Raw genomic sequence first — 16,543 nt, 5'->3', positions numbered from 1 at the left:
TGGTATAAGACATCTCAGTGGTATAAGACATCTCAGTGGTATAAGACATCTCAGTGGTATAAGACATCTCAGTGGTATAAGACATCTCAGTGGTATAAGACATCTCAGTGGTATAAGACATCTCAGTGGTATAAGACATCTCAGTGGTATCAGACATCTCAGTGGTATCAGACATCTCAGTGGTATCAGACATCTCAGTGGTATCAGACATCTCAGTGGTATCAGACATCTCAGTGGTATCAGACATCTCAGTGGTATCAGACATCTCAGTGGTATCAGACATCTCAGTGGTATAAGACATCTCAGTGGTATAAGACATCTCAGTGGTATAAGACATCTCAGTGGTCTAAGACATCTCAGTGGTATAAGACATCTCAGTGGTATAAGACATCTCAGTGGTATAAGACATCTCAGTGGTATAAGACATCTCAGTGGTATCAGACATCTCAGTGGTATCAGACATCTCAGTGGTATAAGACATCTCAGTGGTATCAGACATCTCAGTGGTATAAGACATCTCAGTGGTCTAAGACATCTCAGTGGTATAAGACATCTCAGTGGTATAAGACATCTCAGTGGTATAAGACATCTCAGTGGTATAAGACATCTCAGTGGTATCAGACATCTCAGTGGTATCAGACATCTCAGTGGTATAAGACATCTCAGTGGTATCAGACATCTCAGTGGTATCAGACATCTCAGTGGTCTAAGACATATCAGTGGTATAAGACATCTCAGTGGTATAAGACATCTCAGTGGTATAAGACATCTCAGTGGTATCAGACATCTCAGTGGTATAAGACATCTCAGTGGTCTAAGACATCTCAGTGGTATAAGACATCTCAGTGGTATAAGACATCTCAGTGGTATCAGACATCTCAGTGGTATCAGACATCTCAGTGGTATAAGGCATCTCAGTGGTATAAGACATCTCAGTGGTCTAAGACATCTCAGTGGTATAAGACATCTCAGTGGTATAAGACATCTCAGTGGTATAAGACATCTCAGTGGTCTAAGACATCTCAGTGGTATAAGACATCTCAGTGGTATAAGACATCTCAGTGGTATAAGACATCTCAGTGGTCTAAGACATCTCAGTGGTATAAGACATCTCAGTGGTATAAGACATCTCAGTGGTATAAGACATCTCAGTGGTATAAGACATCTCAGTGGTATAAGGCATCTCAGTGGTCTAAGACATCTCAGTGGTATAAGACATCTCAGTGGTATAAGGCATCTCAGTGGTATAAGACATCTCAGTGGTATAAGACATCTCAGTGGTCTAAGACATCTCAGTGGTATAAGACATCTCAGTGGTATAAGACATCTCAGTGGTCTAAGACATCTCAGTGGTATAAGACATCTCAGTGGTATAAGGCATCTCAGTGGTCTAAGACATCTCAGTGGTATAAGACATCTCAGTGGTATAAGGCATCTCAGTGGTCTAAGACATCTCAGTGGTCTAAGACATCTCAGTGGTATAAGACATCTCAGTGGTATAAGACATCTCAGTGGTCTAAGACATCTCAGTGGTATAAGACATCTCAGTGGTATAAGACATCTCAGTGGTATAAGACATCTCAGTGGTATAAGACATCTCAGTGGTATAAGACATCTCAGTGGTATCAGACATCTCAGTGGTATCAGACATCTCAGTGGTATAAGGCATCTCAGTGGTATAAGACATATCAGTGGTATAAGACATCTCAGTGGTATAAGACATATCAGTGGTATAAGACATATCAGTGGTATAAGGCATCTCAGTGGTATAAGACATATCAGTGGTCTAAGACATCTCAGTGGTATAAGACATCTCAGTGGTATAAGACATCTCAGTGGTCTAAGACATCTCAGTGGTATAAGACATCTCAGTGGTATAAGACATCTCAGTCGTATAAGACATCTCAGCGGTATAAGACATCTCAGTGGTATAAGACATCTCAGTGGTATAAGACATCTCAGTCGTATAAGACATCTCAGCGGTATAAGACATCTCAGTGGTATAAGGCATCTCAGTGGTATAAGACATCTCAGTGGTATAAGGCATCTCAGCGGTCTAAGACATCTCAGTGGTATAAGACATCTCAGTGGTATAAGGCATCTCAGTGGTATAAGACATCTCAGTGGTCTAAGGCATCTCAGTGGACTAAGACATCTCAGTGGTATAAGACATCTCAGTGGTATAAGGCATCTCAGTGGTATAAGACATCTCAGTGGTCTAAGGCATCTCAGTGGACTAAGACATCTCAGTGGTATAAGACATCTCAGTGGTATAAGACATCTCAGTGGTCTAAGACATCTCAGTGGTATAAGACATCTCAGTGGTCTAAGGCATCTCAGTGGTCAGTGGTCTAAGACATCTCAGTGGTCTAAGGCATCTCAGTGGTCAGTGGTATAAGACATCTCAGTGGTATAAGACATCTCAGTGGTATAAGACATCTCAGTGGTATAAGACATCTCAGTGGTCTAAGACATCTCAGTGGTCAGTGGTATAAGACATCTCAGTGGTCTAAGGCATCTCAGTGGTATAAGACATCTCAGCGGTATAAGACATCTCAGTGGTATAAGACATCTCAGCGGTCTAAGACATCTCAGTGGTCTAAGACATCTCAGTGGTATAAGACATCTCAGTGGTCTAAGGCATCTCAGTGGTATCAGACATCTCAGCGGTCTAAGACATCTCAGCGGTCTAAGACATCTCACTGGTCTAAGACATCTCAGTGGTATAAGACATCTCACTGGTCTAAGACATCTCACTGGTCTAAGACATCTCAGTGGTATAAGACATCTCACTGGTCTAAGACATCTCAGTGGTATAAGACATCTCAGTGGTATAAGACATCTCAGTGGTATAAGACATCTCAGTGGTCTAAGACATCTCAGTGGTATAAGACATCTCAGTGGTATAAGACATCTCAGTGGTCTAAGACATCTCAGTGGTATAAGACATCTCAGTGGTCTAAGACATCTCAGTGGTATAAGACATCTCAGTGGTATAAGACATCTCAGTGGTCTAAGACAACTCAGTGGTATAAGACATCTCAGTGGTCTAAGACAACTCAGTGGTATAAGACATCTCAGTGGTATAAGACATCTCAGTGGTATAAGACATCTCAGTGGTCTAAGACATCTCAGTGGTATAAGACATCTCAGTGGTATAAGACATCTCAGTGGTCTAAGACAACTCAGTGGTATAAGACATCTCAGTGGTCTAAGACATCTCAGTGGTATAAGACATCTCAGTTGTATCAGACATCTCAGTGGTATCAGACATCTCAGTGGTATCAGACATCTCAGTGGTATAAGACATCTCAGTGGTCTAAGGCATCTCAGTGGTATCAGGCATCTCAGTGGTATAAGACATCTCAGTGGTATAAGGCATCTCAGTGGTATAAGGCATCTCAGTGGTATAAGGCATCTCAGTGGTATAAGACATCTCAGTGGTATAAGACATCTCAGTGGTCTCAGACATCTCAGTGGTATAAGACATCTCAGTGGTCTCAGACATCTCAGTGGTATAAGACATCTCAGTGGTATAAGACATCTCAGTGGTATAAGACATCTCAGTGGTATAAGACATCTCAGTGGTATAAGACATCTCAGTGGTATAAGACATCTCAGTGGTATAAGACATCTCAGTGGTATAAGACATCTCAGTGGTATAAGACATCTCAGTGGTATAAGACATCTCAGTGGTATCAGACATCTCAGTGGTATCAGACATCTCAGTGGTATCAGACATCTCAGTGGTATCAGACATCTCAGTGGTATCAGACATCTCAGTGGTATCAGACATCTCAGTGGTATAAGACATCTCAGTGGTATAAGACATCTCAGTGGTATAAGACATCTCAGTGGTATAAGACATCTCAGTGGTCTAAGACATCTCAGTGGTATAAGACATCTCAGTGGTATAAGACATCTCAGTGGTATAAGACATCTCAGTGGTATAAGACATCTCAGTGGTATCAGACATCTCAGTGGTATCAGACATCTCAGTGGTATAAGACATCTCAGTGGTATCAGACATCTCAGTGGTATAAGACATCTCAGTGGTCTAAGACATCTCAGTGGTATAAGACATCTCAGTGGTATAAGACATCTCAGTGGTATAAGACATCTCAGTGGTATCAGACATCTCAGTGGTATCAGACATCTCAGTGGTATAAGACATCTCAGTGGTATCAGACATCTCAGTGGTATCAGACATCTCAGTGGTCTAAGACATATCAGTGGTATAAGACATCTCAGTGGTATAAGACATCTCAGTGGTATAAGACATCTCAGTGGTATCAGACATCTCAGTGGTATAAGACATCTCAGTGGTCTAAGACATCTCAGTGGTATAAGACATCTCAGTGGTATAAGACATCTCAGTGGTATCAGACATCTCAGTGGTATCAGACATCTCAGTGGTATAAGGCATCTCAGTGGTATAAGACATCTCAGTGGTCTAAGACATCTCAGTGGTATAAGACATCTCAGTGGTATAAGACATCTCAGTGGTATAAGACATCTCAGTGGTCTAAGACATCTCAGCGGTATAAGACATCTCAGTGGTATAAGACATCTCAGTGGTATAAGACATCTCAGTGGTCTAAGACATCTCAGTGGTATAAGACATCTCAGTGGTATAAGACATCTCAGTGGTATAAGACATCTCAGTGGTATAAGACATCTCAGTGGTATAAGGCATCTCAGTGGTCTAAGACATCTCAGTGGTATAAGACATCTCAGTGGTATAAGGCATCTCAGTGGTATAAGACATCTCAGTGGTATAAGACATCTCAGTGGTCTAAGACATCTCAGTGGTATAAGACATCTCAGTGGTATAAGACATCTCAGTGGTCTAAGACATCTCAGTGGTATAAGACATCTCAGTGGTATAAGGCATCTCAGTGGTCTAAGACATCTCAGTGGTATAAGACATCTCAGTGGTATAAGGCATCTCAGTGGTCTAAGACATCTCAGTGGTCTAAGACATCTCAGTGGTATAAGACATCTCAGTGGTATAAGACATCTCAGTGGTCTAAGACATCTCAGTGGTATAAGACATCTCAGTGGTATAAGACATCTCAGTGGTATAAGACATCTCAGTGGTATAAGACATCTCAGTGGTATCAGACATCTCAGTGGTATCAGACATCTCAGTGGTATAAGGCATCTCAGTGGTATAAGACATATCAGTGGTATAAGACATCTCAGTGGTATAAGACATATCAGTGGTATAAGACATATCAGTGGTATAAGGCATCTCAGTGGTATAAGACATATCAGTGGTCTAAGACATCTCAGTGGTATAAGACATCTCAGTGGTATAAGACATCTCAGTGGTCTAAGACATCTCAGTGGTATAAGACATCTCAGTGGTATAAGACATCTCAGTCGTATAAGACATCTCAGCGGTATAAGACATCTCAGTGGTATAAGACATCTCAGTGGTATAAGACATCTCAGTCGTATAAGACATCTCAGCGGTATAAGACATCTCAGTGGTATAAGGCATCTCAGTGGTATAAGACATCTCAGTGGTATAAGGCATCTCAGCGGTCTAAGACATCTCAGTGGTATAAGACATCTCAGTGGTATAAGGCATCTCAGTGGTATAAGACATCTCAGTGGTCTAAGGCATCTCAGTGGACTAAGACATCTCAGTGGTATAAGACATCTCAGTGGTATAAGGCATCTCAGTGGTATAAGACATCTCAGTGGTCTAAGGCATCTCAGTGGACTAAGACATCTCAGTGGTATAAGACATCTCAGTGGTATAAGACATCTCAGTGGTCTAAGACATCTCAGTGGTATAAGACATCTCAGTGGTCTAAGGCATCTCAGTGGTCAGTGGTCTAAGACATCTCAGTGGTCTAAGGCATCTCAGTGGTCAGTGGTATAAGACATCTCAGTGGTATAAGACATCTCAGTGGTATAAGACATCTCAGTGGTATAAGACATCTCAGTGGTCTAAGACATCTCAGTGGTCAGTGGTATAAGACATCTCAGTGGTCTAAGGCATCTCAGTGGTATAAGACATCTCAGCGGTATAAGACATCTCAGTGGTATAAGACATCTCAGCGGTCTAAGACATCTCAGTGGTCTAAGACATCTCAGTGGTATAAGACATCTCAGTGGTCTAAGGCATCTCAGTGGTATCAGACATCTCAGCGGTCTAAGACATCTCTGCGGTCTAAGACATCTCACTGGTCTAAGACATCTCAGTGGTATAAGACATCTCACTGGTCTAAGACATCTCACTGGTCTAAGACATCTCAGTGGTATAAGACATCTCACTGGTCTAAGACATCTCAGTGGTATAAGACATCTCAGTGGTATAAGACATCTCAGTGGTATAAGACATCTCAGTGGTCTAAGACATCTCAGTGGTATAAGACATCTCAGTGGTATAAGACATCTCAGTGGTCTAAGACATCTCAGTGGTATAAGACATCTCAGTGGTCTAAGACATCTCAGTGGTATAAGACATCTCAGTGGTATAAGACATCTCAGTGGTCTAAGACAACTCAGTGGTATAAGACATCTCAGTGGTCTAAGACAACTCAGTGGTATAAGACATCTCAGTGGTATAAGACATCTCAGTGGTATAAGACATCTCAGTGGTCTAAGACATCTCAGTGGTATAAGACATCTCAGTGGTATAAGACATCTCAGTGGTCTAAGACAACTCAGTGGTATAAGACATCTCAGTGGTCTAAGACAACTCAGTGGTATAAGACAACTCAGTGGTATAAGACAACTCAGTGGTATCAGACATCTCAGTGGTCTGAGACATCTCAGCGGTCTAAGGCATCTCAGTGCAAGAGGTGTCACTGCAGTACCTGGTTTGAATCCAGGCTGCATCACATCCGGCCGTGATTGGGCGGTGCACAATTGGCCCAGCGTTGGCCGGGGTAGGCTGTCATTGTAAATAAGAATTTGTCCTTTCCTGACTTGCCTAGTTAAATATAAACATGTGTACAGGGCTGATGAAGGCATAACATTGGTCTGTATGCTCTTTTTTTGGATTACCACTTTGTAGCTTTTTCTTCTTCTTTCTGAGAATGAAATGAAGTACATTTTAGCATCTGCCTCCGTATTTTGTTCCTTGCTATGGTTTGAGTGAGAGTCATCTCTATACGGTGTCTTCTGAAAGTATTCAGACCCCTTGACCTTTTCCAGCCTTTGAAACGTTACAGCCTCATTCTAAAATGTATTAAATAGTTTTTTCCTCTAATCAATCTACACACAATACCCTATCATGACATCACAATACCCCATAATGACATCACAATACCCCATAATGACATCACAAGACCCCATAATGACATCATAATACCCCATAATGACATCACAATACCCCATAATGACAAATCAAAAACAGGTTTTTAGAAATTTTAGCAAATGTATAAAAAAAATTAACTGAAAAATCACATTTATATATATATTCTAAACGTTTACTCAACACTTTGTGGATAAGGCAGTGATTACAGCCTTGAGTCTTCTTCGATATGTTGCTACAAGCTTGGCAAACCTGTATTTGGGGAATTTCTCCCATTCTTCTCTGCAGATCCTCTCAGGCTCTGTCAGGTTGGATGGGGAGCGTCGCTATACAGCTATTTTCAGGTCTTTCCAGAGGTGTTTGATCGGGTTCAAGTCCGGGGTCTGGCTGGGCCACTCAAGGACATTCAGAGACTTGTCCCGAAGCCACTCCTGCATTGTCTTGGCTGTGTGCTTAGGGTCGTTGTCCTGTTGGAAGGTGAACGTTGACCCCAGTCTGAGCTCCTGAACGCTCTGGAGCAGGTTTTCATCAAGGATCTCTCTTTACATTGCTCCGTTCATCTTTCCCTCGATACTGAGTAGTCTGTTCCCGCAGCCCTATGTTCCCCCGGCCCTATGTTCCCTCAGCCTTGTGTTCCACCCAGCCCTATGTTCCCTTTATTCATGTTCCCCCAGCCCTATGTTCCCCCAGCTCTATGTACCCCAGCCCTGTGTTCCCTTTATTCATGTTCCCCCAGCCCTGTGTTCCCTTTATTCATGTTCCCCCAGCCCCATGTTCCCTTTATTCATGTTCCCCAAGCCCTATGTTCCCTTTATTCATGTTCCCCTAGCCCTATGTTCCCTTTATTCATGTTCCCCCAGCCCCATGTTCCCCTAGCCCTGTGTTCCCTTTAATCATGTTCCCCCCGCCCCATGTTCCCCCAGCCCTATGTTCCCTTTATCCATGTTCGCCAGCCCTATGTTCCCTTTATTCATGTTCCCCCAGCCCCATGTTCCCCCAGCCCTATGTTCCCTTTATTCATGTTCCCCCAGCCCCATTTTCCCCTAGCCTTATGTTCCCTTTATTAATGTTCCCCAGCCCCATGTTCCCCCAGCCCTATGTTCCCTTTATTCATGTTCACCCAGCCCTATGTTCCCTTTATCCATGTTTCCCCAGCCCTATGTTCCCCCAGCCCTATGTTCCCCCAACCCTATCTTCCCTTTATTCATGTTCCCCAGCCCCATGTTCCCCCTGCCCTATGTTCCCTTTATTCAAGTTCCCCCAGCCCTATGTTTCCTTTATTCATGTTCCCCCAGTCCCATGTTCCCCCAGCCCCATGTTCCCCCAGCGCTATGTTCCCCCCTATGTTCCCTTTATTCATGTTCCCCCAGCCCTATGTTCCCTTTATTCATGTTCCCCCAGCCCCATGTTCCCTTTATTCATGTTCCCCCAGCCCCATGTTCCCCCAGCTCTATATTCCCTTTATTCATGTTCGCCCAGCCCTATGTTCCCTTTATTCATGTTCCCCCAGCCCCATGTTCCCCCAACTCTATATTCCCTTTATTTATGTTCCCCCAGCCCCATGGTCCCCCAGCCCTATTTTCCATTTATCCATGTTCCCCCAGCCCTATGTTCCCCAGCCCTATGTTCCCCCAGCCCCATGTTCCCCCAGCCCTATGTTCCCTTTATTCATGATCCCCCAGCCTCATGTTCCCCCAGACCTATGTTCCCTTTATCCATGTTCCCCCAGCCCTATGTTCCCCCAGCCCTATGTTCCCCCAGCCCCATGTTCCCCCAGCCCTATGTTCCCTTTATTCATGTTCCCCCAGCCTCATGTTCCCCCAGACCTGTGTTCCCTTTATTCATGTTCCCCCAGCCCTATGTTCCCCCAGCCCTATGTTCCCCTAGCCCCATGTTCCCCCAGCCCTATGTTCCCTTTATTCATGTTCCCCCAGCCCTATGTTCCCCTAGTCCTATGTTCCCTCAGCCCTATGTTCCCTTTATTCATGTTCCCCTAGCCCCATGTTCCCCCAGCCCCAATGTTCCCTTTATTCATCTTCCCCCAGCCCTATGTTCCCCCTGCCCTATGTTCCCTCAGCCCTATGGTCCCCCAGCCCTATGTTCCCTCAGCTCTATGGTCCCCCAGCCCTTTGTTACCCAGACCTATGTTCCTTCAGCTCTGTGTTCCTTCAGCTCTGTGTTCCTTCAGCTCTGTGTTCCTTCAGCTCTGTGTTCCCTCAGCTCTGTGTTCCCTCAGCTCTGTGTTCCTTCAGCTCTGTGTTCCCTCAGCTCTGTGTTCCCTCAGGGCTATATTCCCCCAGCCCTGTGTTCCCTCAGCCCTATGTTCCCCTAGTCCTATTTTCCCCTAGTCCTATTTCCCCCAGCCCTATTTTCCTTCAGCCCTATATTCCCCCAGCGCTTTGTTCCCCCAGCGCTTTGTTCCCTCAGCCCTATGTTCCCCCAGCCCTGTGTTCCCCCAGCCCTATGTTCCCCCAGCCCTATGTTCCCCCAGCCCTATGTTCCCCCTGCCCTATGTTCCCCCAGCTCTTTGTTCCCCCAGCCCAATTTAAAAAATATATATTGTACCTTTATTTGACCAGGTTAGTCTCATTGAGATACAACATATATTGTACAATAGAGACCACATATTGGACAAACTAGAAGCACACAAAGTTTCAAACATTACCAACACATGATACATAAAGCGCTACAGTTTAAAACAGACATTAACACATTATACATAAAGCGCTACAGTTTAAAACAGACATTAATATGGCTGCAGGGGCAGTATTGAGTAGTTTGGATGAAAGGTGCACAGAGGTGCCCATATTAAACAGCCTGCTCCTCATTCCCAGTTGCTAATATATGCATATTATTATTCATATTGGATAGAAAACACTCTGAAGTTTCTAAAACTGTTTGAATTATATCTGTGAGTATAACAGAACTCACATGGCAGGCAAAAACCTGAGAAGTTCCACTTCCTGTTTTGTATTTTTTCTGGGGGTGCCAATTTTCAACCAAGCTCTCAAAAAATCACAGCGAGCCATTGATGAGTTTTCACTTCCTACGGCTTCCACTAGATGTCAACAGTCAATAAAACTTTGTCTGATGAGTCTAATGTGAAGGGGGGCCGAAGAAGACCGAAATGATTCACCACTGCCACTCGCCGACCATGCTTTCACCTTGCGCGTTCACGTGATAGGCATCTCCGTTCCATCTCTCAATTGAAGTCAATGTAATTCTCCGGTTGGAACTTTATTCAAGATGTATGTTCACAACATTCTAAAGATTGATTCAGTACATCGTTTGACATGTTTCCACTGACTGTAACGGAACGTTTGGACATTTCGTCACGTTATAGTGGTCGCGCTTTGAGACTTTGGTTAGGGCGTTTTGTAAACAATTCGAAAGTAGCTAATTTGACATAAATAACGGACATTAACCTATTGTCAATATGGGGGCGCTGTTTTCACTTTGTAAAAAATCGTTCCCAAATTAAACTGCCTCGTACTCAATTCTTGCTCGTACAATATGCATATTATTATTACTATTGGATAGAAAACACTCTCTAGTTTCTAAAACCGTTTGAATTATATCTGTGAGTAAAACAGAACTCATTTTGCAGCAAACTTCCTGTCAGGAAGTGAGAAATCTGAAATCGAGGGCTCTGTTCCAGGGTCAGTTTATTAATTTTCATGGAATCTATGGGTCTACATGCACTGCATACGCCTTCCACTAGATGTCAGTAGGCAGTGAGAGTTGGAATGGGGTGTCTAGCTAGATCTGAGGCCGAACAAGACGTCTTGGAACGGAAGGTCTGGTCTTTTCACCGTTCGTCTTGGCGCGAGACAGACCTCAGGATTGCGTTCTGAAAAGCTGTCGTTATAGGCGTTAGATATATCCGGCTCTGATTTTATTCGATATATGTGTTAAAAACATCATAATGTAGTTATTTTAACTTCTACTTGCACACAATCTCGGATCCGGGAGCACCCCCCACAGTAAAAAAGCTGACTAGCATAGCCTAGCATAGCGTCACAAGTAAATACAAGCATCTAAATATCATTAAATCACAAGTCCAAGACACCAGATGAAAGATACAGATCTTGTGAATCCAGCCATCATTTCTGATTTCAAAAATGTTTTACAGGGAAGACACAATATGTAAATCTATTAGCTAACCACGTTAGCAAAAGACACCACTTTTTTTACTCCACCAGTTTTTTACTCCATCAGTAGCTATCACTAATTTGACTAAATAAATATATATATAGCCACTAACCAAGAAACAACTTCATAAGATGACAGTCTGATAACATATTTATGGTATAGGATATGTTTTTTTAGAAAAATGTGCATTTTTCAGGTATAAATCACAGTTGTACATTGCAGCTGCAATCTGAAATAGCGTTGGAAGCAGCCGGAATAATTACAGAGACCGACGTCAATTACCAAAATACTCATCCTAAAACATTTCTGAAAAATACACAGCCTACAGCAATCGAAAGACACAGATCTTGTGAATCCAGACAATATTTCAGATTTTCTAAGTGTTTTACAGCGAAAACACAATATATCGTTATATTAGCATACCACATGAGCTAACATCACACCAGCATTAAATCAAGGCAAAGGGGGCGATAACGTTATCGCCACCAAAATATATTAATTTTTTCACTAACCTTCTCAGAATTCTTCAGATGACATTCCTGTAACATCATATTACACAATGCATATAGAGTTTGTTCGAAAATGTGCATATTTAGCATCACAAATCGTGGTTATGCAATGTAATCTGTCAAAACATGGCACGCATTCGGGCCGGCGCCATCTTGGAAAGGCACCTATGTTTACGATTATTTATCGATTAGATTGACAAAAAAAATACAGTTTGGACAGCTAATGAAAGATGCATTGGTTATTAATGCAACCGCTGATTTAGATTTTTAAAATTTACGTTACTAGACATACATTGTGAGTTACAGCCAGACTAGTGCCGCAAAAAATGGCTGACAACTGCGTTTACATTTTTCCACATAAATACGGAATAAAATCATAAATAACTCTTACTTTTGGACGAGCTTCCATCAGTATCTTGGGCAATGTGTCCTTTGTCCAAAAGAATCGTTCCTTTGTTGAAAAACAACCTCCTCAACTTCGGAACTAGCAGCTAACGATAGCTACACGGCACACACATGCCCAAATCCTCAAACGCAATACTAAGGAAATTCAGAAAAATAGCAATATACTCGCATAAACTGATATAAATCGGTTTCAAATAACTTCGTTATGATGTTTCTAACACCTGTATCGAATTAAATCACAGACGGATATATCTTTGATCAATAACGAGAGCTTTTGAGCATGCGATTCTGATGTCCTCCCTTGCGTCCTGGCGAGCGTCGAAAAGAAGGGTCATCTCACTCCATTCCCTTTTATAAACTCTGAGAAACACCTAGAGACACCATTCCACTTCTCATTGGTTACTGACATCCAGGGGAAGGCGGGTGCAGTTCATGTCAAGCCATAGGGCACACACAGACTTTTAAACTGATCCGAGATCAGAGACTATTTTTCAGAGCTTCGCATGTCCTGTCATGAGTTTCGCTGTAGAAAGAGTTCTGGTTCACCCACAGACATAATTCAAACGGTTTTAGAAACTAGAGATTGTTTTCTATCCAATAGTAATAATAATATGCATATTGTACGAGCAAGAATTGAGTACGAGGCAGTTTAATTTGGAAATGTAAAAAAATAAATAATGCTAACAGCTCCCCCTATTGACAAAAGGTAAACCGACTTATAGCAGTTTATATCAGTTGATTGCGATTTTCTGGAATTTCTTTGTTTTGCGTTATGGTGCGTTGGACACTGCTGCGCCACATGGCTAGCGTTGGCTGCTAATTCTACAGATGAAGAGGGCATTCTACAACCAAACAACGATTATTCTGGACAAAGGACAACTTGTACAAGATTCTGATGGAAGCTCATCAAATAGTAGGAACCATTTATGATATTATTTCGTATTTCTGTCGAAAAATGTTTAGACTATATTCCGCCCAGATTTCGGGCGCTGTTTCGCTATAACGTAAGCTGTATGTCGTAATAAGGTTATTTTTAAAAATCTAACACAGCGGTTGCATTAAAACCTCTTGACACTACAGGGGGTGCTGTTTCAACTTGGACATTTATCGTTCCCAAATTAAACTGCCTCGTACTCAATTCTTGCTCGTACAATATGCATATTATTATTACTATTGGATAGAAAACAATCTCTAGTTTCTAAAACCGTTTGAATTATGTCTGTGGGTGAACCAGAACTCTTTCTGCAGCGAAATCCATGACAGGAACTGCGAAGGTCTGAAAACGAGGCTCTGTTCTCAGATCAGTTTAAAGCTCTGTATGTGTCCTATGGTTCGACATGAACTGCACCCGCCTTCCCCTGGATGTCAGTAACCAATGAGAAGTGGAATGGAGTGTCTACGTAGTTCTCAGAGCTTATAAAAGGCCAAGGAACGAAGTGCGCTCTCTTTTCGACGCTCGTCATTGCGCAAAGCAAGACCTCAAGATGGCATTTAGAAACGCTCAGTTATCGGCCTTAGCTATATCCGTCTGTAATTTAATTCGATATAGGTGTTAGAAACATCATAACAAAGTTATTTTAAACCGAGTTATATCAGTTTATGCGAGTATATTGCTATTTTCGGAATTTCCTTAGTATTGCGTTTTGGGGATTTGGGAATGTTGTGGCCACATAGCTATTGTTAGCTTCTAATTCCGAAGTTGAAGACAACGTTTTACAACCAAGCAACGATTCTTTTGGACAAAGGACACCTTGCCCAAGATTCTGATGGAAGCTCGTCCAAAAGTAAGAACTATTTATGATGTTATTCCGTATTTATGTGGAAAAATGTAAACGCATTTGTCCGCCGTTATTGCGGCACTAGTCTGGCTGTAACGCACACTGTATGTCTAGTAACGTTAATTTTACAAATCTAACTCAGCGGTTGCATTAACTTCTACCGAGTCAGAAACCCGGATCCGGGAGCACCCCCCACCCCCCACCAGTAAAAAAGCTGAATAGCATAGCTAGCATAGCGTCACAAGTAAATAGTAGGATCTAAATATCATTCAATCACAAGTCCAAGATACCAGATGAAAGATCCACTTCTTGTGAATCCAGCAATCATTTCTGATTTTTAAAATGTTTTACAGGGAAGACACAATATGTAAATCTATTAGCTAACCACGTTAGCAAAAGACACCATTTTTCTTTGTCCACCATTTTTTCTCTCCACCAGTAGCTATCACCAATTCGGCCAAATAACGATATTGATAGCCACTAACCAAGAAAAAACCTCATCAGATGACAGTCTGATAACATATTTATTGTATAGGATAGTTTTTGTTAGAAAAATGTGCATATTTCAGGTAGAAATCATAGTTTACAATTGCACCCACCATCACAACTCGACTAGAATAAATACAGAGAGCAACGTGTATTACCAATTTACTCATCATAAAACATTTCATAAAAATAGACAAAGCATAGCAATGGAAAGACACAGATCTTGTGAATTCAGACAATATTTCAGATTTTCTAAGCGTTTTACAGCGAAAACACAATAAATCGTTATATTAGCATACCACATGTGCAAACGTTACCCCAGCATGAATCCAAGGCAACGGGAGCGATAACGTTATGATCACCAAAATATATTAATTTTTTCACTAACCTTCTCAGAATTCTTCCGATGACACTCCTGTAACATCATATTACAACATACATATAGAGTTTGTTCGAAAATGTGCATATTTAGCCACAAACAAACGTGGTTATACAATGAGAATAGTAGCAAAACTGGCCTGAAAATGTCGGGCGCTGTCTTTGAGAGTGATCTAGTCTAATCGATAGCTAATCATAAACTTGACTAAAAAATACAGGGTTGACAGGAATCGAAAGACAAATTAGTTCTTAATGCAATCGCTGACTTACATTTCAAAAATTATCCTTACTGTGCAATACCGGGTCCGCCAAGCGAAGCTACACATAACAAAATGGCGATATATGCGTTTAAAATTTTTCAACAGAACAGCGATTTATCATCATAAATAGTTCTTACTGTGAGCTGTTCTTCCATCAGAATCTTGGGCAATGTATCCTTTCTCCGGTCTAATCGTCTTTTGGTCGAAAGATGTCCTCTTGTCCCGTCGAAATGGCCAATAACGTTCGGTATGTACAGGAAACGTGACCAGCTCATGGAAGGGTGTCACAAATAAATGCCTCAAAATCGCACTAAACGGATATAAATTGCTATAAAACGGTTTAAATTAACTACCTTATGATGTTTTTAACACCTATAACAAGTAAAAACATGACCGGCGATATATTACTGGCTAAACCAAGGCTTGGAAAGAGGTCGGTCCAACGTCCTTCTCGCGTCGAGCGCAGGGTCCAAAGGAAAGCTACTTCCGGTCTTTTGTGTTTTATACGGGCCCTGATTGCGCAATCGACTCCATTCAAATTGTCACCACTTACTGACATCTAGAGGAAGGTGTAGGCAGTGTTTGTATCCTCATAGCATTCACAGGGACATTAAAACTGACCTGGGACCAGAGGCCAAGATTTCTGAAATCTCACTCCCTGTCAGGAAAAGTGCTGTAGATAGAGTTCTGTTCCACTCAGAGACATAATTCCAACGGTTATAGAAACTAGAGAGTGTTTTCTATCCAATAATAACAATAATATGCATATTGTACGAGCAAGAATTGACTACTAGGCAGTTTAATTTGGCAATGTCAAAATAAATAAAGTGCTAACAGCACCCCCTATTGACAAAAGGTTTTAATAACTAATGCATCTTTCATTTGCTGTCCAACCTGTATTTTTTTGTCAATCTAATCGATAAATAATCGTAAACTTATGTGCCTTTCCAAGATGGCGCCGGCCAGAATGCATGACCTGTTGCCACTCATCACATTGTATAACCACGATTTGTGCTGCTAAATATGCACATTTTCGAACAAAACCTATATGCATTGTGTAATATGATGTTACAGGACTGTCATCTGACGAAGTATATCAAGGTTAGTCAAAAATTATATATCTTTTGCTGTATTGTTACGATCGCTAACCTGTGCTGCTGGTAAATTGCTTGTGTTTCTGGCTATTGTGCTAAGCTAATATAATGCTATATTGTGTTTTCGCTGTAAAACACTTAAAAAATCTGACATATTGGCTGGATTCACAAGATGTTGGGCTTTCATTTGCTGTACGCTGTGTATTTT

The 16,543-nt window shown here is 41.8% G+C and overlaps 1 protein-coding gene across 1 annotated transcript in view; it reads left to right on the top strand.

Moving 5' to 3' along the window:
- Positions 1-9,605, top strand: part of LOC120023805 (perforin-1-like) — a 37,430-nt gene extending 27,825 nt beyond the window's left edge. Inside the window, exon 7 of the mRNA XM_038967920.1 lies at positions 9,478-9,605. Coding sequence (XP_038823848.1) covers positions 9,478-9,605 — 128 coding nt within the window. The remainder of the gene's footprint in view (positions 1-9,477) is intronic.
- The last annotated feature ends 6,938 nt before the right edge of the window (positions 9,606-16,543 follow it).

The sequence above is a fragment of the Salvelinus namaycush genome, chromosome 2 (assembly GCF_016432855.1).
Source record: "Salvelinus namaycush isolate Seneca chromosome 2, SaNama_1.0, whole genome shotgun sequence".
Lineage (NCBI taxonomy): Eukaryota > Metazoa > Chordata > Actinopteri > Salmoniformes > Salmonidae > Salvelinus > Salvelinus namaycush.
Note: the sequence above shows the minus strand (reverse complement) of the source record. Positions and strands in the feature narration are given on the sequence as shown.